The 16,638-nt window shown below is 41.4% G+C and overlaps 1 protein-coding gene across 4 annotated transcripts in view; it reads right to left on the bottom strand.

Annotated features, from left to right (window-relative positions):
• Nucleotides 1-1,029: 1,029 nt before the first annotated feature.
• LOC109886132 (serine/threonine-protein phosphatase 2B catalytic subunit alpha isoform) overlaps nt 1,030-16,638 on the bottom strand; it is a 66,859-nt gene continuing 51,250 nt past the window's right edge. For all 4 annotated transcript variants that reach the window (XM_031789776.1, XM_031789778.1, XM_031789777.1 and 1 more), the window contains one exon: nt 1,030-4,124. In XM_031789776.1, coding sequence (XP_031645636.1) covers nt 3,943-4,124 — 182 coding nt within the window. In that variant the 3' untranslated portion in view covers nt 1,030-3,942. The remainder of the gene's footprint in view (nt 4,125-16,638) is intronic.

Genomic DNA, 16,638 nt, shown 5'->3' with positions numbered 1-16,638 from the left:
GGTGTAAGCGTAGGTGGACGTTTTTATAACCAGACTTCTACAGCTGCTACATTTCTGATGAATCATACAGTATGTGTTCTTGTGATAACCTTTTGGGGAGGTGATGTAACAAGTTTCAGTCAACCCACCACTCCCAAGTCCACTCAAATCTTGTTACAGTATTATTACACAGCACAGCACAGTACAGCACTACAAGTCACGGTCCCTATCCAGGTGTGGAATCCTGGACTAGGTAGCCTAAATATATTACAGAAAATTACAGGAAAATGGTCAATTCATGATAATAAAAAAAAAGTAATCTCTGGATGCCACATCATGCCTGGAAACATTTGTGGAAGAGCCAGGAAAAGTTTTTTCAATATAGCTAGAGTCTGCTTGATCCAGCTGCAGTTATTGTGTGTGATCTACTGAGGGGGCGTTCTCCACCAGAGGGCAATTAGAGAACATACACTGAAAACATTATGAACACCTTCTCTTTCCATGACATGGACTGACCAGGTGAATCCAGGTGAAAGCTATGATCCCTTATTGATGTCACTTGTTAAATCCACTTCAATCAGTGTAGATGAAGGGGAGGAGGCATGTTAAAGAAGGATTTTTAAGCATTGAGACAATTGAGACGTGGATTGTGTGTGTGTGTCATTCAGAGGGTGAATGGGTATGACAAAAGATTGAAGTGCCTTTCAGCGGGTATGGAAGTAGGTGCCAGGCGCACCGGTTTGTGTCAAGAATTGCAACGTGCCTGAGTTTTTCAGGCTCAACAGTTTCCTGAGTGTATTAAGAATGGTCCACCACCCAAATGACATTCAACATCCTTGCCACAACTGGGAAGCATTGGAGTCAACGGGCCAACATCCGACACCTTGTAGGCTGTTTTAAGGGAAAGGAGGGGGGGGGTCCAATTCAATGTTAAGAAGATGTTCCTAATGTCTGGTATACTCAGTGTATAGTGGTGTGTGTGTGTGTGTGTGTGTGTGTGCGCACTTCTGTATGTATCTGTGAACAACGGAGGAAATAAACAGAAGTATGCCAAAGGTTCATGCATATTTTATTCAAGAGTAAAAAAAGTGGTTTGTCCCATGGGGCATGCTTACAGTGTGTGTGATGAGACAGAGAGCCATGGCACAAACTATATGGCACAAGGTCTCAAGTAAGTTCACCTCATAAAATAAAGCACAATGAGACCAAACAAAGATCAGAAAAATGCAAGAGCAACCAGCAGAGAGCTTAAGAATAATGTTAATTATAAATATATTAATAATAATATTAAATAACAAGAATATAATTTAAGAATTATGATTAGAGAGTAAACTTTCCCTTTAAATTTTGAAAGACAAGTTCTGTAACTGTGTCTGCTTTTACAGATGAGTTTACCATGCAATCATGCTTTGTCTGCCTGAATGAAAGTCTGTCTCTTTATAGTATGGTCATTCATTCACGCTATTGCAAGTTTAAAAGCAACTCCTGTACATCAACAGAGAAGAGAGGAGAGATAGAGTCATAATGCATTTCACCTCATAGAAGCTTCCAGTCTGTACAGCATCAAAATAAAACAATACATTAACTCATAATACAATCATGGAAAACATTTTTAAAAAATAATAACAAAATCACCCCCCAAAAATGATAAAAATCATACATGTTTTGCAAAATAAATATTCTCCCTATTTGAAGGAAGAAAAAGGGAACTTACCATACTGAAACACGGCACAAATCGAATTTCACATTATTATCAAATAACTTAACTGCATGCATTGATGCGTTTATAAATGCTTTACAAAGAAATAACCTTCTGTTGACTTCTGTTAGTCACTGCTCACACTCAGCCAAAACACTTAATTTAATTTTCAAGGTAGAACACAACAGCATATACACTATAGGAATTTCCTCCAGTGCAGCCAGCTCAGGTTATAGGCTACTGGACAGCACATTAAGAGGACACCGTAGAAATGGAACGCATGGAATGGACTTCACTCATTGCTGATTCTGATTGCATGCCTGCAAAACAGCCAATCTATCATAGTTATTTCTACATTTCAATCTCTGATACAGGTGTCCATTCTATGCTTTCTATTTCTATGATTGACTTGGCAGCAATAGAACATTAAACGTGTAGCTAGTCCCAGCAAGTGGAATAAGTCAAAGTGATAAAAAAAGTTGCCCTTAGAAATGAAATATGATCAGTTTTAGCAAAGGAACATAAGAGTGGAATAGACAGACGTTGCCACTAAAACTGATCTAAGGTCAGTTTTATTTATCTGACTGACTTTAGAGGCAGCGTCTGTCTGGGGTGTAGTGAGTGTACTGTGAACTCTGTGTGAATTAACGGTGGGTCACACACTTTAGTCCTGACTAACTGACCAGTGGAGCATATTGGCTTATAAAATAAGATCGAGAGAGAACACTCAGGTAATAAGACTGCATTTTTAACCTTCTGACAACATAGTCTTTTCCTTGAAGTTAATAAATAATGTTTCATTTGAATGTCCTGTTATTCTTTTTTTAAATTTTTTATTTCACCTTTATTTAACCAGGTAGGCTAGTTGAGAACAAGTTCTCATTTGCAACTGCGACCTGGCCAAGATATAGTACTGGTAGCAAAACATGTTCAATAGCACAACCTTGTATGTTGCATATGAAAATGCCATTCAAATTTCACCCCCACAGACACACATACACTCACACAATCGCAAATGCAGACACAAGCACACACAAATAAACTCCCATGGACGTCACGACAACCATCCAGTCCATCTCTCGATCTATCTCTCGATCTATCTCTCGATCTATCTCTCGATCTATCTCTCGATCTATCTATCTATCTATCTATCTATCTATCTATCTATCTATCTATCTATCTATCTATCTATCTATCTATCTATCTATCTATCTATCTATCTATCTATCTATCTATCTATCTATCTATCTATCTATCTATCTATCTATCTATCTATCTATCTATCTATCTATCTTATAAATAAAGTGAATGAAGTAAACCACCAACCGGGCTGACCACAAAATTCCTGTTTTAAAATGAGAAGAGGAAATTGAAAACCCTGGACAGGAAGTCCCTCTCCCGCATGCCACCTCAGCCCTCGTTGACCTCTCAGCCCATGACTCCCCTCCCCAATACCCCCCACTCTCCCTCTGCCCCCAACACAACAGAAAGGTAACATCTGTCACCCAGGCACCCCTACTACACAATGAGAACAGAACAGTAGCTCTTTGTTTTGCATTGGAGTGTTCCAGAACGTTCAGTAGAGTGTTCCAGAACGTCCAATAGTGTGTTCCAGAACGTTTAGTAGAGTGTTCCAGAACGTTCAGTAGAGTGTTCCAGAACGTTCAGTAGAGTGTTCCAGAACGTCCAGTAGTGTTCCAGAACGTCTAGTAGAGTGTTCCAGAACGTTCAGTAGAGTGTTCCGGAACGTCCAGTAGAGTGTTCCAGAATGTCCAGTATAGTGTTCCAGAACATCCAGTAGAGTGTTCCAGAATGTCCAGTATAGTGTTCCAGAACGTCCAGTAGAGTGTTCCGTAGTGTGTTGTGGTCAGGTCAGGGGCCTTCAGTAGTGTGTGTGACCAGGTCAGATCAGGTAATGATGGAACCTGCAGTACAGTTTGTCCAGTAGGACGCCTCGACCATCCATGGCAAAGTCTTGCCACACTGGTGGAGAGGTGGGCTGGGCAGCAACAGGACGGGGTAGGGGGGAGGAGGAGGATGGTGTGTGTGCCATCACTGTATAAGGGTAAATGTTGACTTGTGTAGCCTGTATGTTTTGTGTTTATGTGTATGTATAAGTATGTGTGTGTAGTTTATGTTTAAATCAAGTGTATTTGTGAGTATGTGTAAGTCAAATGTGTGTATGTTGGTGTATGTACTTCATATCTATGTGTGTGTTTCAGAGTGTGTATGAAATAGTGTTTAAATGTGTGTGTGTGTGTGCATCATCCCTGTATATTGCTGTTGTTGTCGGTGCCGTTGGGCTCCCCCATGTTCATGCGGCCCATGGAGACACCCACACTGTTGACGGCGTCACGGCGGGGGGGCATGCGCTCGTTGATCCGGTCCAGACCCTTGGCCTCCGCAAAGCTATTGATCTTATGTTGAGGAGAGAAGCCTCGGATTGCTGGGGAAACAGATCTCAACACAATTACACACAGATGTAATACACACACACAATGTAGTTACAATGCAGTTGCTACACACTAAGGAGTTAGGGCTCTTTGTGAAAAGGGACTTTGTATTTATTAAGGAACCCCATTAATCCTGCCAAGGCAGCAGCTACTCTTCCTGGGGTTTATTAAGGAACCCCATTAGTTCTGCCAAGTCAGCAGCTACTCTTCCTGGGGTTTATTAAGGAACCCCATTAGTTCTGCCAAGGCAGCAGCTACTCTTCCTGGGGTTTATTAAGGAACCCCATTAGTTCTGCCAAGGCAGCAGCTACTCTTCCTGGGGTTTATTAAGGAACCCCATTAGTTCTGCCAAGTCAGCAGCTACTCTTCCTGGGGTTTATTAAGGAACCCCATTAGTTCTGCCAAGGCAGCAGCTACTCTTCCTGGGGTTTATTAAGGAACCCCATTAGTTCTGCCAAGGCAGCAGCTACTCTTCCTGGGGTTTATTAAGGAACTCCATTAGTTCTGCCAAGGCAGCAGCTACTCTTCCTGGGGTTTATTAAGGAACCCCATTAGTTCTGCCAAGGCAGCAGCTACTCTTCCTGGGGTTTATTAAGGAACCCCATTAGTTCTGCCAAGGCAGCAGCTACTCTTCCTGGGGTTTATTAAGGAACCCCATTAGTTCTGCCAAGGCAGCAGCTACTCTTCCTGGGGTTTATTAAGGAACCCCATTAGTTCTGCCAAGGCAGCAGCTACTCTTCCTGGGGTTTATTAAGGAACCCCATTAGTTCTGCCAAGGCAGCAGCTACTCTTCCTGGGGTTTATTAAGGAACCCCATTAGTTCTGCCAAGGCAGCAGCTACTCTTCCTGGGGTTTATTAAGGAACCCCATTAGTTCTGCCAAGGCAGCAGCTACTCTTCCTGGGGTTTATTAAGGAACCCCATTAGTTCTACCAAGGCAGCAGCTACTCTTCCTGGGGTTTATTAAGGAACCCCATTAGTTCTGCCAAGGCAGCAGCTACTCTTCCTGGGGTTTATTAAGGAACCCCATTAGTTCTGCCAAGGCAGCAGCTACTCTTCCTGAGGTTTATTAAGGAACCCCATTAGTTCTACCAAGGCAGCAGCTACTCTTCCTGGGGTTTATTAAGGAACCCCATTAGTTCTGCCAAGGCAGCAGCTACTCTTCCTGGGGTTTATTAAGGAACCCCATTAGTTCTACCAAGGCAGCAGCTACTCTTCCTGGGGTTTATTAAGGAACCCCATTAGTTCTGCCAAGGCAGCAGCTACTCTTCCTGGGGTTTATTAAGGAACCCCATTAGTTCTGCCAAGGCAGCAGCTACTCTTCCTGGGGTTTATTAAGGAACCCCATTAGTTCTGCCAAGGCAGCAGCTACTCTTCCTGGGGTTTATTAAGGAACCCCATTAGTTCTACCAAGGCAGCAGCTACTCTTCCTGGGGTTTATTAAGGAACCCCATTAGTTCTGCCAAGGCAGCAGCTACTCTTCCTGGGGTTTATTAAGGAACCCCATTAGTTCTGCCAAGGCAGCAGCTACTCTTCCTGGGGTTTATTAAGGAACCCCATTAGTTCTGCCAAGGCAGCAGCTACTCTTCCTGGGGTTTATTAAGGAACCCCATTAGTTCTACCAAGGCAGCAGCTACTCTTCCTGGGGTTTATTAAGGAACCCCATTAGTTCTGCCAAGGCAGCAGCTACTCTTCCTGGGGTTTATTAAGGAACCCCATTAGTTCTACCAAGGCAGCAGCTACTCTTCCTGGGGTTTATTAAGGAACCCCATTAGTTCTGCCAAGGCAGCAGCTACTCTTCCTGGGGTTTATTAAGGAACCCCATTAGTTCTACCAAGGCAGCAGCTACTCTTCCTGGGGTTTATTAAGGAACCCCATTAGTTCTACCAAGGCAGCAGCTACTCTTCCTGGGGTTTATTAAGGAACCCCATTAGTTCTGCCAAGGCAGCAGCTACTCTTCCTGGGGTTTATTAAGGAACCCCATTAGTTCTGCCAAGGCAGCAGCTACTCTTCCTGGGGTTTATTAAGGAACCCCATTAGTTCTACCAAGGCAGCAGCTACTCTTCCTGGGGTTTATTAAGGAACCCCATTAGTTCTGCCAAGGCAGCAGCTACTCTTCCTGGGGTTTATTAAGGAACCCCATTAGTTCTGCCAAGGCAGCAGCTACTCTTCCTGGGGTTTATTAAGGAACCCCATTAGTTCTGCCAAGGCAGCAGCTACTCTTCCTGGGGTTTATTAAGGAACCCCATTAGTTCTACCAAGGCAGCAGCTACTCTTCCTGGGGTTTATTAAGGAACCCCATTAGTTCTGCCAAGGCAGCAGCTACTCTTCCTGGGGTTTATTAAGGAACCCCATTAGTTCTACCAAGGCAGCAGCTACTCTTCCTGGGGTCCAAACACATTAAGACACTTACATTACATTTACAACAAAAGATAAAACAGTCCATAATATAACATGATTACACCACTACACATCTACAATACAAAACATATAATACCATCATATAACAATATCACAATGCATGTGTATGCATGTGTTGTACCTTTGTGTGTGTCTCTTCACAGTCCCTGTTGTTCCATTAGATTTATTTTTACCTGCTTTTTAAAATCTGATACTACTTGCTTGCATCATTTACCTTATGTGGAATAGAGTTCCATGTGGTCATGGCTCTATGTAGTACTGTGTACCTCCCATAGTCTGTTCTGGACTTGGGGACTGTGTAGAGACCTCTATTGGCATGTCTTGTGGGGTATACATGGGTTTCCTAGCTGTGTGCTAGTAGTTTAAACAGACAGCTCGGTACATTCAACATGTCAACACCTCTCATAAATAAAAGTAGTGAAGTCAACATGCCTGTCATTAATGTTAGCTCTCCGTGTACTTTGAAGGGCCAACTGTGCTGCCCTGTTCTGAGCCAACTGCAAAGTCCCTGTTTGTGGCACCTGACCACACGACTGATCAGTAGTCAAGATGCGACAAAACTAGGGCCTGTAGGACCTGCCTTGTTGATAGTGCTGTTAAGAAGGCAGAGCAGCACTTTATTATGGACAGACATTCATCTTAGCTACTGTTGTATCAATATGTTTTGACCATGACAGTTTACAATCCAGGGTTACTCCAAGCAGTTTAGTCACCGCACCTTGCTCAATTTCCACATGATTTATTACGAGTATTAGTTGAAGTTTAGGGTTTAGTTTTGGAAATATTTAGGACTAACTGATTCCTTGCCACCCATTCTGAAACTAATTGCAGCACTTTGTTAAGTGTTGCAGTCATTTCAGTCGCTGTAGTAGCTGACATGTATAGTGTTGAGTCATCCGCATACACAGACATACTGGCTTTACTCAAAGCCAGTGGCATGTCGTCAGTAAATATCGAAAAAAGTAAGGGGCCTGAACAGCTACCCTGGGGAACTCCTGATTCTACCTGGATCATGTTTATTATTAAAGAACACCCTCTGTGTTCTGTTAGGGCCAGTATCCTGGAATCGCCTCTTCACTGTTGACATTGAGACTGTTTTTTTGCGGGTACTATTTAATGAAGCTGCCAGTTGAGGACTTGTGAGGCGTCTGGTTCTCAAACTAGACACTCTAATGTACTTGTCCTCTTAGTCAGTTGTGCACCGGGGCCTCCCATTCTTTCTTTCTGGTTAGAGACTGTTTGCAATGTTCTGTGAAGGGAGTAGTACACAGCGCTGTACCAGATCTTCAGTTTCTTGGCAATTTCTCACATAGAATAGCCTTCATTTTTCAGAACAAGAATAGACTGATGAGTTTCAGAAAAAAGTTATTTGTTTCTGGCCATTTTGAGCCTGTAATCGAACCCACAAATGCTGATGCTCCAGATACTCAACTAGTCTAAAGAAGGACAGTTTTATTGCTTCTTTAATCAGCACAACCATTTTCAGCTGTGCTAACATAATTGCAAAGGGGTTTTCTAATGATCAATTAGCCTTTTAAAATGCTAAACTTGGATTAGCTAACACAACATGCCATTGGAACACAGGAGTGATGGTTGCTGATAATGGGCCTCTGTACGCCTATGTAGATATTCAATGAAAAATCACCTCCAGCTACAACAGTCATTTACAACATTAACAATGTCTACACTGTATTTCTGATGAATTTGAAGTTATTTTAATGATCAAAAAATGTGCTTTTCTTTCAAAACAAGGGCATTTCTAAGTGACCCCAAACCTTTGAATGGTAGTGTAGATATATGCATACACATACATATATACATATACACACTTTAGTATATACCATCCTTTATTATTCCCCACAAACCCTATCACCGCTCCCCCAATTGGAGTAACTAATAAACAATAACCCTTAGGCTTCTACTTCCAGCTTATACAGTGCCTTGCGAAAGTATTCGGCCCCCTTGAACTTTGCGACCTTTTGCCACATTTCAGGCTTCAAACAGAAAGATATAAAACTGTATTTTTTTGTGAAGAATCAGAAACAAGTGGGACACAATCATGGAGTGGAACGACATTTATTGGATATTTCAAACTTTTTTAACAAATCAAAAACTGAAAAATTGGGCGTGCAAAATTATTCAGCCCCTTTACTTTCAGTGCAGCAAACTCTCTCCAGAAGTTCAGTGAGGATCTCTGAATGATCCAATGTTGACCTAAATGACTAATGATGATAAATACAATCCACCTGTGTGTAATCAAGTCTCCGTATAAATGCACCTGCACTGTGATAGTCTCAGAGGTCCGTTAAAAGCGCAGAGAGCATCATGAAGAACAAGGAACACACCAGGCAGGTCCGAGATACTGTTGTGAAGAAGTTTAAAGCCGGATTTGGATACAAAAAGATTTCCCAAGCTTTAAACATCCCAAGGAGCACTGTGCAAGCGATAATATTGAAATGGAAGGAGTATCAGACCACTGCAAATCTACCAAGACCTGGCCGTCCCTCTAAACTTTCAGCTCATACAAGGAGAAGACTGATCAGAGATGCAGCCAAGAGGCCCATGATCACTCTGGATGAACTGCAGAGATCTACAGCTGAGGTGGGAGACTCTGTCCATAGGACAACAATCAGTCGTATATTGCACAAATCTGGCCTTTATGGAAGAGTGGCAAGAAGAAAGCCATGGAATGGTTCAAAAATAAACATATCCAGGTGTTAGAATGGCCAAGTCAAAGTCCAGACCTGAATCCAATCGAGAATCTGTGGAAAGAACTGAAAACTGCTGTTCACAAATGCTCTCCATCCAACCTCACTGAGCTCGAGCTGTTTTGCAAGGAGGAATGGGAAAAAATTTCAGTCTCTCGATGTGCAAAACTGATAGAGACATACCCCAAGCGACTTACAGCTGTAATCGCAGCAAAAGGTGGCGCTACAAAGTATTAACTTAAGGGGGCTGAATAGTTTTGCACACCCAATTTTTCAGTTTTTGATTTGTTAAAAAAGTTTGAAATATCCAATAAATGTCGTTCCACTTCATGATTGTGTCCCACTTGTTGTTGATTCTTCACAAAAAAATACAGTTTTATATCTTTATGTTTGAAGCCTGAAATGTGGCAAAAGGTCGCAAAGTTCAAGGGGGCCGAATACTTTCGCAAGGCACTGTACATACTATACACATTTTAAAGACACAATCTATTTTACAATAGTTGTATTTAGTTTGTTTTTAGTCCTGGCCTTCCTCTATTTCTGATGTCCATCCAGTTTGATTTCTATTTGCCATATATTTGTAACTGTGCTATTTCACAAACGTTCTGAACCTATATACATTTTACAGACTCCATATGATTTACATGTTTTATCTTGTTGTTATTAGTCCCACCCTGCAGCTCCATTCAACCCCTCCCATCTATCTCTTAATATAAAACTGCTATTTTTTTATCACCATTTTTTTGGTCTTCAATGCAGGGCCGACAGACAAGTTCCTGACGTTTCCTTACTGAATAAAGGGAAAAAGGCCATTCTTGAACATGGGGTGAGACATTCTTACTAATTTACTGGAGAACCATTTCGGATTTATGGATAACTTCTGTATGACTGATACCTTACGTGAGAGGTCTAATGCTTTAATATTTAATCATTTCTGCCCTCCGAATTAATATTCATTATATAAATATGCCCTTTAAGTTTTGTCTGGCTTGCCATTCCAAATAAAATGCTATATTTTTTGCTCATATAATTAAAAAAACTAGTTGCTAGGTGTAGGCAAGGCCATAAGCAAATAGTTCAACTGGGATATGACTACAGAGTTAATCAGGGGATTTTTCCACAAATACACAGGTATTTTCCTTTCCATGCTAGCAAGATCTTATGCATTTTTGCTAACTTTCTATAAAAATGTATTAAAGTGAGATCATGTCTTTCTTTCAGGATATGAATACTGAGTGTGTCCACATCCCCGTCAGACCATTTCATTGGTTAACTAGACGGTAATGTAGAAGTTAAACAATGTTGTGATTCATAATATAGTACACTTATCATAATCTGGTTGTAATTCAGAGAGGTTAGAAAAAGTATCTAGATCCTCTATGAGGCTGTGTGGAGATTCTAATTGTGGTTTTAAAAGAAAACATGAATCATCAGCGTACAATGACACCATTTTATAAGAGATTCTCCAAAATTGAAATATTCCTGGCATTTATATTTAAACTCCAGTCGTACTTTAACAAAAGCCTTTTCAAAGTCAGCTATGAAAACCAGGCCTGGTTTCCCAGATGTTTCATAGTGTTCTATTGTTTCCAGTACTCCTGTCTGATTAGGATTACAAATATCTGACAAAACCTTTTTAACACTATGCGCTAAGCACAGAATTCAATGTGCTTTAGCTAGATTTTTTGCATCAAAACACTGAAGTGTAAGAGGCCTCCAATTTCTTTATATATACCACTTGGATCCTGTTTCAGTAATAATGAAATCAAACCTTCTTGTTGAGTGTTTAATAATATACCATTTATTTAGGAGTGGTTAAAACATGCACATAATGGTCCTCTGAGTATATCAACAAATGTTTGGAATACCTCCACTGGTACGCCATCCAGCCCTGAAGATTTCCTGGACTTAAAGGCTTTAATTGCATGAAGAAGTTCCTCCTCTGTAATTTGTCCTTCACATGAGTCTTTCTGTACAGCTGCTAGTTTGACATTATTAATAGGAAACATATCCATTCAATCCATACAGTTAGTGGAGATGGTGGAGATTGAAATGAAAAGATATGCTTGAAGTACTTCACCTCATCCACACTGACTTTACGGAACTCAAAAGTACACTTATTGTGTTTCATAATTTGGTCCGATATACAGTCGGAAGTCTACATACACTTAGGTTGGAGTCATTAAAACTGGTTTTTCAACCATTGCACACATTTCTTGTTAACAAACTATAGTTTTGGCAAGTCGGTTAGGACATCTACTTTGTGTATGACACAAGTCATTTCTCCAACAATTATTTACAGACAGATTGTTTCCCTTATAATTCACTGTATCATAATTCCAGTGGGTCAGAAGTTTACATACACTAAGTTGACTGTGCCTTTAAACAACTTGGAAAATTCCAGAAAATTATGTAATGGCTTTTGAAGCTTCTGATAGGCTAATTGACATCATTTTAGTCAATTGAAGGTGTACCTGTGGCTGTATTTCAAGGCCTACCTTCAAACCTAGTGCCTCTTTGCTAGACATCATGCGAAAATCAAAATAAATCAGCCAAGATCTCAGAAAATAAATTGGAGACCTCCACAAGTTTGGTTCATCCTTGGGAGCAATTTCCAAAAGCCTGAAGGTACCACGTTCATCTGTACAAACAATAGTACGCAAGTATTAACACCATGGGACCATGCAGCCATCATACCACTCAGGAAGGAGAAGCGGGTTTTGTCTCCTAGAGATGAACGTACTTTGGTGCGAAAAGTGCAAAACAATCCCAGAACAACAGCAAAGGACCCTGTGAATATGCTGGAGGAAACATGTACAAAAGAAATGTCCTCTGATCTGATAAAAACTAAAATAGAACTGTTTGGCCATAATGACCATCGTTATGTTTGGAAGAAAAGGGGGAGGCTTGCAAGCTGAAGAACACCATCCCAACCTTGAAGCAGCATCATGTTGTGTGGGTGCTTTGCTGCAGGAGGGACTAGTGCACTTCACAAAATAGATGGCATCATGAGGAGGAAATGTATGTGGATATATTGTAGCAACATCTCAGACATCAGTCAGGAAGTTAAAGCTTGGTCACAAATGGGTCTTCCAAATGGACAATGACCCCAAGCATACTTCCAAAGTTGTGGCAAAATGGCTTAAGGACAACAAAGTCATCACAAAGCCCTGACCTCAATCCTATAGAAAATTTGTGGGCAGAAATGAAAAAGCATGTGCGAGGCCTACAAACCTGACCCAGTTACACCAGTTCTGTCAGGAGGAATGGGCCAAAATTCATCCAACTTATTGTGGGAAGCTTGTGGAAGGCTACCCGAAACGGTTGACCCAAGTTAAACCATTTAAAGGCAATGCTACCAAATACTGAGTGTATGTAAACTTCTGACCCACTGGGAATGTGATGAAAGAAATAAAAGCTGAAATAAATAATTCTCTCTACTATTATTCTGACATTTCACATTCTTAAAATAAAGTGGTGATCCTAACTGACCTAAGACAGGGAATTTCTACTAGGATTAAATGTCAGGAATTGTGAAAAACTGATTTTAAATGTATTTGGTTAAGGTGTATGTAAACATCCGACTTCAACTGTACTTGGATGTGTAGTATCAGCTTTTGTTGCTGACATGTCATACCTAAGTTTGCTTATCTTGCCAATGAAAAAGTAATTAAAGTAGTTGGAAATATCAGTGGGTTTTGTGATGAATGAGCCATCTGATTCAATGAATGATGGAGCCGAGTTAGCCTTTTTTCCCAAAATGTCATTTAAGGTGCTCCAAAGCGTTTTACTCTCAGAAAAAATGCAAAAAGCGTATTTATTTTTTACATCCCTGTTAGAATCTGATTAAACATCATAATCAATACACATGTAAACCTTGTGCTGGGGACAATAAAAACCACTAAAATATGCAGTTTTGTCACACAACACAATGCCACAGATGTCTATATTTTGAAGGAGCACACAATTGGCATGCTGACTGCAGGAATGTCCACCAGAGCAGTTGCCAGAGAATTGAATAAGATAATCCACCCGCCTTTGTCTATCTACCATAAGCCGCGTCCGACGTTGTTTTAGAGAATATGGCAGTATGTCCAACCCGGCCTCACAACCACAGACCACGTGTAACCACGCCAGCCCAGGACGTCCCTTCCAGCTTCTTCACCTGCGGGATCATCTGAGACCAGCCACCCAGACAGCTGATGAAACTGAGGCTATGCCCTCGCAGGCCCACCCATGGATGCGCCCCTGCCCAGTCATGTGAAATTCATAGATTAGGGCCTAATGAATGTATCTCGATTGACTGATTTCCTTCTATGAACTGTAACTCAGTAAAATAGTTTAAATTGTTCTATGTTGCGTTTATGTTTTGTTCAGTATACATTTTTGTTCAACACATTCAGCAGAAAATAGCTTCATTTTCATCAGATTTGTCTGGCAGCCACACAAGTAAATGAGTTTACAATGAAAAAGCAAGGTATTTTGGGCAAAAAACGATGCATTGCCATCATATTTCTAATGTTTATCATAGACAGAATGTATCTAGCTACATTTCCTAAAGCTTTGCTTAAAGTCAATCTTGCATTATACCGGAAAAACTAGTCTACATGGAAAAGTACCAGAGAAAGAAAAGTAGCTACACATTAGTCAGAGCTCTGTCATCCGAGTGGAGAAGTACAACTGAAGCACAAAATGTGTCTGATGCCGAGCAGAAATGACAATAAGAAGCACTTTAGATCTGCGTCTTCAAGACGCAGCAAGATATTTCTTATGTGTTTAATATTTTTGTCTGCGTGAAAATCGCAGCATTCTGCATTAATGCGTCCCATTAACTTGCTAGTTATCTCAGTAAGTGGCTGAATTAATAAGGAGACGGGGCATCATATTGTGTTAGCTTTCTGCCGTGTTTGAGAAATCTGTACAACTGCCTGCTATCTTGATTTTATCGTGTTTTTTCTCCTCTCCGTTCTTGGCCTGTCTGCTATTGCCCCATCTTCTTGCCCCATCTTCTTCGAGCAGAGCAGGCAGGACTGTTGCCCTAGCGACTCCAGACTCCACACAGACACAGCATGTACCGTGAGTTAAAAATCTATGTTAACCTCTTTCAGTTTATATGACTTCTAATGTGTTGAATGATCTCTTGAAGTTTATGCTTGTGTATGTGTGCAACCACACACCCTCTGGGCAGACCGCAAAACGTGTTTGCTTGACCCCATTCAGGAAACTGTTGATTTTCTTCAGAGAAACTGAACTGATTTCCTGTTGTTTTGAGATCTCACTAGAAGAGTAGAATAACTAGCTGTTGTTTTGAGATCTCACTAGAAGAGTAGAATAACTAGCTGTTGTTTTGAGATCTCACTAGAAGAGTAGAATAACTAGCTGTTGTTTTGAGATCTCACTAGAAGAGTAGAATAACTAGCTGTTGCTACAGAACGAGACGACCAATTTACAGTTAGTCTGCACCTTCTACCATAGTTTAGTCTCATTCACCACACATGAACACATACCAAGATGTTTTGTATGTGCTTGTGTAAGATAGTTTGACTATATAAGGCTTCTGTACTCATTGTGTCATCGAGCTCTCAGCCTTACACTTCAGAGTGCATGACTGACCAGCTTCATTATTGCAATTCTTATTAATAAAGATTGATTGTTTGAAGAAATAACAAAGTCTCTCTCAATTGGTTAGAATTTCCACAACAGTTCACATGCTGCTTCTAACCTCAGACAAGCATGCGTCAAAACTTTGTTCATTTGCAAACTTTGTTCATTTGTCTCTCATTCACATTCGCTTGTAAATGTCCAAACTCACCAAAAATGTAATTTGGTAGCTCCAAGCTATATACACTGCAGACCCCTTTCCTTTTTTCACATGTTATGTTACAGCCTCATTCTAAAATGGATTCAATAGTTTTTTCCCCTCATCAAACTACACATAATACCCCATAATGACAAAGCAAAATCAGGTTTTTAGAAATGTTTAGAAATGTTTGCATATGTATTTAAAAGCTTGGCACACCTGTATTTGGGAGTTTCTCCCATTCTTCTCTGAAGATCCTCTCAAGCTCTGTCAGTTTGGATGGGGAGCTTCGCTGCACAGGTATTTTCAGATCTCTCCAGAGATGTCCTGTTGGATGGTGAACCCTTGCCCCAGTCTGAGGTCCTAAGCTTTGGAGCTGGTTATAATCAAGGATCTCTCTGTACTTTGATCTGTTCGTCTTTCCCTCGATCCTGATTAGTCTCCCAGTCCCTGCCGCTGAAAAACATATCCACAGCATGATTCTGACACCACCATGCTTCACCGTGGGGATGGTGCCAGGTTTCCTCTATATGTGACGCTTGGCATTCAGGCCAAAGAGTCCAATTTTGGTTTCATCAGACCAGAGAATCTTGTTTCTCATGACCTGAGAGTCCTTTAGGTACCTTTTGCAAACTCCATGTGGGCTGTCATGTGCCTTTTTCTAAGGAGTGACTTCCGTCTGGCCACTCTACTGTAAATGCCTGATTGGTGGAGGGCTGCAGAGATGGTTGTCCTTCTGGAAGGTTCTCCCATCTCCACAGAGGAACTCTGGAGCTCTGTCAGAGTCACCAAGGCACTTCTCCCCTGATTGCTCAGTTTGGCCGTGCAGCCAGCTCTAGGAAAAGTATTGGTGGTTCTAAACTTCTTCCATTTAAGAACGATGGGGGCCTCCTGAGGGGCGCAGCGTCACAGTGTTGCGGCGTCACTACAGCCTGGGGTTCGATCCCAGGCTGTGTCATTACTGGCCATGACCGGGAGTCCCATAGGGCAGCGCACAATTGGCCTAGCGTCATATGGGTTAGGTGAAGGTTTGGCCAGGGGGGCTTTGCTTAGCTCATCGCGCTCTAGTGACACCTTGTGGCGGGCCTGGCACCTGCAGGCTGACTTCGGTCATCAGTTGAACAGTATTTCCTCTGACACATTGGTGCAGCTGGCTTCCAGGTTAAGCGAGCGGATGTTAAGAAGTGCGGCTTGGCGGGTCATGTTTCGGAGGCATGACTCGACCTTCGCCTCTCCTGAGTTCGTTGAGGGAGTTGCAGCGATGAGACAAGATCACGAAATTGGAGAGAAAAAGGCGGTAAAAATTACAACAATAATAAAAAAATAAAATGTTTATTTAAATTACGATGGAGATTTTTTGGTACCCTTCCCCAGATCTGTGCCTCGACACAATCCTGTCTCGGAGCTCTACGGACAATTCCTTCGACCTCATGGCTTCGTTTTTTCTCTGACATGCACTGTCAACTGTGGGACCTTACATAGACAGTTGTGTGCCTTTCCAAATCATGTCAAAACAATTGAATTTACCAAAGGTGGACTCAAATCAAGTTGTAGAAACATCTCAAGGATGATCAATGGA

Source organism: Oncorhynchus kisutch, linkage group LG15, assembly GCF_002021735.2.
Source record: "Oncorhynchus kisutch isolate 150728-3 linkage group LG15, Okis_V2, whole genome shotgun sequence".
Taxonomy (NCBI): Eukaryota; Metazoa; Chordata; class Actinopteri; order Salmoniformes; family Salmonidae; genus Oncorhynchus; species Oncorhynchus kisutch.
The sequence above is the reverse complement of the archived record's forward strand: the minus strand, read 5'-3'. Positions and strand labels throughout refer to the sequence as shown.